The sequence below is a fragment of the Cyprinodon variegatus genome, unplaced genomic scaffold, assembly GCF_000732505.1.
Source record: "Cyprinodon variegatus isolate N-32 unplaced genomic scaffold, C_variegatus-1.0 Scaffold73, whole genome shotgun sequence".
NCBI lineage: Eukaryota > Metazoa > Chordata > Actinopteri > Cyprinodontiformes > Cyprinodontidae > Cyprinodon > Cyprinodon variegatus.
In genome coordinates, this window is record NW_015150526.1 from 1532216 (window position 1) to 1540472 (window position 8257).

At 39.2% G+C, this 8257-nt stretch overlaps 1 protein-coding gene across 1 annotated transcript in view; it reads right to left on the reverse strand.

Moving 5' to 3' along the window:
- Positions 1-7869, reverse strand: part of ss18 (synovial sarcoma translocation, chromosome 18) — a 14046-nt gene extending 6177 nt beyond the window's left edge. The window contains exons 1-7 of the mRNA XM_015372560.1: positions 7690-7869; positions 7174-7250; positions 7010-7094; positions 5825-5981; positions 4952-5182; positions 2694-2864; positions 2286-2363 (exon numbers count right to left, since the gene is read on the reverse strand). Of these exons, the coding sequence (XP_015228046.1) occupies positions 2286-2363; positions 2694-2864; positions 4952-5182; positions 5825-5981; positions 7010-7094; positions 7174-7250; positions 7690-7755 (865 nt within the window). The 5' untranslated portion in view covers positions 7756-7869. The remainder of the gene's footprint in view (positions 1-2285; positions 2364-2693; positions 2865-4951; positions 5183-5824; positions 5982-7009; positions 7095-7173; positions 7251-7689) is intronic.
- Positions 7870-8257: the final 388 nt, after the last annotated feature.

Below are 8257 nucleotides of genomic sequence, written 5' to 3' on the forward strand. Positions count from 1 at the left end.
TTTTTTTTATCTCCTAGAAATCACATTTTCATGGGCTTAGATAACTGTGCTTTAATTTGAGAAGCCAAACAGATACTTTTTTCATTGCTCCACAAGGGTCTTATTAGGTTATGCAATAACATAAATATTGCCTTCTTTTTGATATCCTATAAAAATAAATCAGCCTAATCAAGAGTAAGAGAATTCTAAAGCTCCAAAAGCTTGGTTCATCCTTGGGTACAATTTCCACATCCAAAGAGCCATGTTTATATTGTGCTGTGATTATATGCAGGTATAAGCGGCACAGGAACATCCTGTCACTATACAATTTAAGGACTTTACTTTTAAGTATTCTTTAAGGTCCTAAAGATGAAAATGCTTGGATACAGAATTTGTAGTCCAGCGCTGACATTGGCTGAAACACCACTCAGAGAGGAGGAAGCCATTACTCAAAAATCTGTTTTAGAAATGCCTAAAGGGACTGGTCTACTACATAAAATAAACATAATGAGGTGAGGTTTGTGTGGAATAACTGGAGCCACATCCCAAGACATCAGGGAGAAAGTTAAAGCTTAGGCCCAGGGAGGACTTCCAAATGCACCATGTTGGTTATCAAGTAGCTAAAGAAAAAGCAAAATCTTATCACTCCACGTTTTGGATCTCCTACCACAAAGACCTGTATATCATGTACATAGATTTATTTTATGGGAAGAGCTGCAAAAGGTGTGGTTGAGTGAGGCAGCCTCCAAACTAGGGCTGGGCGATATGGCTTCAAATAAATTGGGCAGTTTTACCTCAGTAACGATAAATGCACAATAAATGCTCCGGCTCTTTTATCGGAAACAAAAGCATGTGCAGGAAATGCAACTGATCTAGTTATAATTTACTTATTGAATAAATCACATTATATATTACTTTATATCAAATATTCAAGTCTTTTACCCATTCGGGTTTAAACATTCTACAATGTCTCGATGTACAGGAGAAAATGGTTTCCTCTCTTTAAAACGTTTTTGCGCAAAGGTAACGAAACCTTTAGCAAATCTTTGAACTCAACAGCATGGTTGTGCGGCTGGATTTATAACCCTGTGTAACCCTCCACAGACAGTCTTCAGACAAACTTTCCATTTTGTGCTCTTTTGAACAATGTGCATCGTTTAAACTCGCACACCCTCACTCAAAACGGCGCACTCAACTCTGACAACAAGCTCTCGACCTTCTCTCTGCGCGCTCAGCTTAATTTCTGCTTTCGCTCGACTCCACAGGATTAAATGATATAATTTCGTTTACAGCTATGTTAGACGCTGGGGAAGGAAATACCAGCCCCCAGCGCAGATAGGCAAAACAGCTAAATTAAGTTTATTTCTTTTATCGACATTGTTGCTGGTTATCGGAACGGTAGAAATTCAGTTTATCGCCCAGGCCTACTCCAGTCCCTGATTCAGTTCCAGGGGTTCTATCAGAAAGAATGGGATAAATCCCTGCAAACTGCTGTGAAAAACTTGTTGGAGAAAACTCAACTTTGACACAAGTAACACAGCTTAAAAGGAAAACACAATCCCATTAAAAAAAGATCTGGTCTTTAGTAATACAAATAATTGGGACATTTTAACCAACGAAACACAGAAAACTGATGTGATTTTAACAATTTAAGGTCTAGAGAAGCACATCATAGCATCATGAGGTCAGACCTTGAGCAATGACATTTAGGAAGTAGTGTATTTATTACAATAGCTATTTTAAAAGATAGAAAGGCGAGTTTAAAAGGTCAAAGGGAAAAAAGTTGGGTCAGCAGAGGAAAACAAATCCATGAAAAGAAAATGTTGATAGTAAAAAGAGAGAGATTTGTATTTTTTAGATCAGGAGAATTATTGAAAGCTTATCAATGATGCACCTTCAGCTACTGAGCTGAAGAACATCATCAGTTTAATATCAAAATCTGGTGGTTTGTAACCTTCTTGTGCTGTTCTTCTATCTACCCCGTTCTATAATCTGTTTGCTAAACCTTAGCTGACACAGACCAATGAGCAAACTGTCTACAGCTTTGAAAGTAGAACGCAGAGTGCCTAAATGCAAAAAAATATATCATTTGAAATTACTTCCTCCAAAATCCTAACTTAGTGGTGAAAAACAGCCCCTTTTAGAAGAGTGTGAACCTCTGAAACAGGCGTTTTCTTATCGTTTCATATTTAGAGCACCATATTCAAACAGACTTCTCCAGAGTATAATGAAGAAATTGGAAATTCTGACTTGTTCTTTGTCAGTTCAGTCAACATCTTCTCCAAGTGACTGGAGGCTTCTCCTACCTTCTGAGGCTCCCTGTCCTGCGTGACTGTACTGGTCCCCATAGTAGTCTTCCTGCCCTGGGTACTGCTGGGGAGGTCCTACATACAACATACACACAGGTAGATTCAAGGTGTTGTTGAGTGCCTTGTGTAAGGGGAAGAGTAAAGAGGATGGGTTCTTTTGCTGCTTGTTCTTGCTTTGCTGGATTCCTCCGCCATTTTTGTCAAAGGCTAAAAGCTTAACACCCATTTCTCATCAAGATATCTGAACTACGGTGGTTGGGGTAAAGGAAAATGAGTGAACGGGTAAAGGAAAATGAGTGAAAAGGAAAAGGATTGGAACAAGCAAGAAGGGCAAGAGGAAGGGGTTATGAAGAGGAAAGACCAACTCTCACAACTTGCACAACCAAGACAGACTCTGAGGTATACCTTGCTGCGGGGGCCTGTAGGGGGGCATCGGCCTCTGTCCCATGACGTGGTTCCCTTGACTGACCTGGCCCATCATACCCATTGGGTTCTGTTGTCCTTGGTAGTGTTGTCCACCACCACCGGGAGGCATGTTGTACTGCTGTGATGGAGGCTGCTGATGCATCATGGGACCTGTAGTAAAGAGGCAACCAATGAAGCAAGTGAAGCATTTCTTAAAAGTGCTTCGTTCCTCTTCAACCATTGCATTTTTGTCATGTGACAGAGCAACGCGAACTGGTATAAGTTTCTTAAGAGCAGAGCACAGAATATATAAAGCTTTCACACTTTTTTTATTAATAAAATATCTGAAAATTGTATTCTGCATTTCTACATTGCCACCCAAAATAAATACTTTGGATACAAAAACATAAAAGGAATTCAACCCGAATGCCTGCCACATTTACCCACACTTTTTATTGGCTAATTATTTTCAAACCCTACACATCAATTTCAATGAATTTGTAGTTTTCTCACCAATAGTTTTAGCTTATCACAAAAAAAACACAATAAATGACTTTTGGGGATTGTTAGTTGAAATTTAGATGGGCTGACATGTTTAATATCGCCAACTGTCAGGTGAGTATCTGAAAAGAAACTCGGCTCTCTGGCTATCTTAGCTTGACGTAGTCCTACTCAATTCTAGTCAGAATATGAGTCTGATACTGCTCCATAGAGCTGTGATTAAGGGGCGTGTTTTGAACGAACCAGGAAAAAAAATGCCTCTGCACTCAATTGGATAGACCTACAACCAATAAGAGCAACGGAGTGCGTGACGTATGTTAAGCGACGCATAGTTGTTGTCAACAAAAATCAAAGCGTTCAGTTGCACGCCTAGAATAAGAAGATGAGCCTTGATCGCGTTTCTCTGTTCCTCTTTTAAAATTAATTTGCTGTCGATATCTTCTAGAACAGACCTTATAGCAGAATCTACACACCTCAACTCTCCAGCGGCAGCCATTGTTGTTGTCACCCAAGCGGGCTTTGGTGACGTGGTTGATTACGTTACTGTTGATCATCTGTCCATCATCGTATAAAGCCCGCCCTGACAATTTGATTGGCCCGCCAGATATTGTGCTAGCATACTCGCGCTACTGATGAGCAATGCCAGACCGAACTTCCCGACCTCAAACGTTGTGGGCGGGACTAAGTTTGGAATGGCACCCAGGCTATGGCTATCTGTCCATAAAAATGGTCAGTGCAAACTATATGCACCCTCAGACAGGTCATTGTGCTCCATTTTTCAGATCAGCCTCCTATCAGGGCTTGTCTTTTCTGATAAAATAATTTGTGATTTACTTTTCTCAGTGTGTTGTTTATGAAATCTTTTGTCAGATAGGTATAAAAAAAAAAAAAAAGAGCAGGGTGACAAGGACATGGATTTGATCACTCCCTGCCTGTTTTCTGTCTTGCAAGAATTTCCTAATTAAGTGCCAAAATGGCTACGATCACACTGCAACCTGAGGTGACCCAAATCAAATTTTTTGGTCCATATGTGACCTGTATCTGATCTTTTCATGGCTGTCTGATAAAAAAAAAAAATCCGATTTTTTCCAAAGCGACCCAGGCCACTTGGCTCTGTGGTCCCGAATCTGGTACGAATCTGATCTTTTCAAATGCGACCTGCGTCTGATCGGCTAGGTCGCATTCATCTGACCTGAACGCCATTAATACCCGACAAAGGTCACTATTCTTTGTCTTGCTATGAAGAAGTGGCAAGAAAAATAACAACCATGGCGGATGATGATGCAGAGAGCAGTATTTATGTTAAACAATCTTGAAAGATTGTGTTTTTATGGTATGGTCGCTAGATGCGCGCCAGCACTACCATCCATGTTTATTTCCATAAACACAGAGCACGCTGGCCTGTGACGTCACCGCGTCCTCTACTGCGCATGTGGGACACTTGCGTTGTATGACTGCAGTTCACACAGGAGATCACATACAAGTCGCATATATTTGGAAATGTGAACAGCAATGCAAAAAAAATCGGATTTCACTAAAAAATGGGAATTGAGCATCAAGGCCTGCAGTTTGAACGTAGCCAATTATTATCTACACCAGTCTGCCTGTTAACTGAATTCACTCAGGTGCAATATTATTTGTTTTCCATTCACAAGCTGTAACATGATAAAATGTCACTGTTTCTTATAGAACGCATTTATCATGGTGATAAACAGTTTTAAATCAGTACACCCAAACATACAAAACCCTCCTTTCACCTTGACTAGGTTGCATGTTCATATTCGGTCGAGGCCCGTAGCTTCCCATAGCTTGACCCTGGGTCATGTTCATCTGGCTCTGTGCAGGCATGCCCTGCGAAGAGGGGACTGCGTGATTGTAAACGCCCATAGAGCCATGGCTGCTGGGGGGCATATTCATAGAGCCACTGGGCATGTTTGGAGGCTGGTTGGGACCTGGACCAGGACCTTGCATGGGCATATGATTAGGCCCTAGAAAACAGAATAGAGGACACACAAACAAATTAAAAAATAATCACAGAACATTGGTATTCTCAACTGTGCCATCCTTTTATGTCCCATTGAATCTGTTCATTTTCCATTTAGAATTTAAATTTGGTTAATTTGCTATAATAAAATACCTTTAATTTTAGCAATCTAATGCACATCTGGTTACAGTTTAGGCTAAATAAGGTAGCTGAGCTTGCAATTGGATTTGGTGTCCATCATCCTAACTTTACTGAGGAAATTAAGGCTTTAAAATGGTAAATTACTCTGCTGCAATGCTATATACCCATTTATTCTAAAAACATCTACATGAATTACATTGAAAATATTTTTTATAGTCACAAATCATGGGGAAGACGACTGGGCAGACAATGATGACCAACTGTTCTTGTTTAAATACTTTTCATATCAAGGTTTGATATGAAAAGTGTCTATAAAGGGTTTGGTTTCAAAAGAAAAAGGACAGAAATGACGGAAATAGCATCATAGACCGCTACAGAAGGCTGCATGGGTGACATCATTCATCTGGAAAATAGCAATCCTGAAAAGGCTTCAATGTTGCCAGGCAACTTAAGGGGAAACAGAAACTGAGAGATGAGAAAGAGGGGATGCTGACACAGGACTTACCAGGCATCTGGCCATTCATCTGATTCTGCATATGGGGGGCTGGAGGGCCGCCGCTTACCATACCCTCAGAGGGCATGTTGTGACCGTGAGGGGGCTGAGGAGAGGGTCCGCTTTGGTTCATGCCACCGGGGCCCATCGGCATATTTTGAGTGGGTGGCTGTAAGTGAATACCCCAAACACACACACATGTTAACTGTCTGAAAAGTAATCACAACTTAATCTTCAAGAGAGAGAGAAAAAAAAACTAGAATTCATTGCTGTTATCCATAAATTATGGATGCTAATAAACCTTTATAAGGCACCCAGTGAAATCATTTGAAAATCAAAATTTCAAGCCAATAGTGTTATTGGAAAAATATGGATATTTTGATGGCAAAAATAAATGTCAATGTAATAACAAGAAATGACAACTTGCCAGAATATATTAAAAAAAATAACAAAAGTGCTTCTATAAGAAATTCCTTTAAAAAAAACTCTGACATTGAAAGAAACACTTTTTTTTGTGGTACGTCATAACCTTGGAAGTATTAATACTGATACTGGTACATTTTTTTAGTTTATAAAGCTTAATATAATTGTTAACGAGGTTTATTAACTTTTTAGGTTTACTTTTTAACCTTTCAATTAAACCTTTTTTTTCCCGCTTAACTTTTTCTTCTACTTAATTTACAGTAGGTAATATATCATAGAAGGACTCATCTATTTGGTCAAATGCCAAAATGAGATGTACAGCCATGTAGCAGTATCTTTGCTGAATGGCTGGATATAGATCTTGTGCTTGTAGACCTCACTAAGGGACGAGGGGGACTCCATTTTTAAGGGATACGCTAGTGACCAAAAACTGTAACTTGTCCTATAAAGGGTTAAGAAAGAATGACCCCCCCCAAAAAAATGCTAAATTAAATGTGCCTCCGCATACCTGCATATTATATACTTAATACACTCTAGTGATTTATAACAGATGTAAATAAACAAGATTAGCATATATAAATAGCAACCATTAAAGCAAAATGCAGGTTATTGCAAAGCATCTGCACCTAAAATCTATAAACCAACAAATAATCAAAATTGTATTTCAATGACAAAACCTATAGTTCAAATAGAGGAACTTAATTTAACAACTTTGAGGCATATAAGTCATAGTTGAACAAAACTAAGCAGTGAAAACATTCAAACAATACTCACAGCAGGGAGGAGAGACTGTACGTTCTGATTGGAGTCTGCTATCGTGGCCAGATACACTAGATTTCTGTGCAACATCTGCTGATAACTGTAAGATGGAGAATAATCAATGCTTCTAGTATAAATCACTTAAGTGTGTAAAACAGAAAAAACTGGTTGAAACTTACTGTGAACATTCTGCTGTTTTGCCTTTACTCTGGAAGTCCATTATGCATTGGATCAGCTGGTTGTTTTCATCAAGCAACTGGAAAAGTACATTTAGATAATATTATTCCTCTTACTATACGTAAAACAATACATATATGTTAAGACGGTATAATCTGTCCCCGTTAAATGTGTGCTTTCCAATATGTTTTATGTTATAATTTGAAGTCAATGGGGGAGTTTTTTTTTAATGTAAGCGTGCGTTTCTCGCTAACAAAGACGTGTCTTTCATGCTAGCTATGCCTTGCTAACAAAACCAAGGCCTTCTTTCATTTAACGTCAAATTTAACATTTAACTTCGGATTCCCTGTGTACACGGGGCGTCCTGCTTCAAGGGAGTTTCATATTGACCGCGCTTTGATCGTGTTACAGTATTACACAGTTGGCTTTAGATGGGCACTGCTTCACTGCCAAAAGCTAGCAGCAAACCCTAGCCTCCATAATGCTCCGCGGGAAAAAAAAAAAAAAAGATGAATTACCTTTTGTATTCCGGCGGGCGTTATATCGCCCTTTCGTTGTCTATGAGGTGCAAAAGCCACCGACATGGTGATAAAACGCCGAATGAATGCGAGCTACAGCATAAAAAGTCACAAGTGGCAAACACTGGACAAATCAGTAAAACTAGGATCGTACAGCGCTCGGTACGCTGCAATTTCGTAATGCAGTGGTCCGTGTTGGGGGGGGATGAGAAATTCAAACACATTTTTGTTTCTCATTTTTATTCTTTTATAATGCGGTAATGAACCCAAAGCATTACAATAGATAAATGCAAATAATTGTAATGTATGATTTCATTTCACGAGTAATTTTTTCTTCGTTCAATCTATTTACGCCCCCCCCTTCATCGTTAAATGGAACAGTCTTCAGCTACAAGAGCAAAAAAAACAAAAAAACAACAAACATAAAAACATTGTCAAACTTTAACATTAATAATAAAGACATCATCAACAACATTACTAGTACTACTGCTACCACTATTGAGCAAGAAAAAATAAGACTAGATAATCGGTACACATTTTAGTACGGAAGGGGATTAGGGCCACTGGG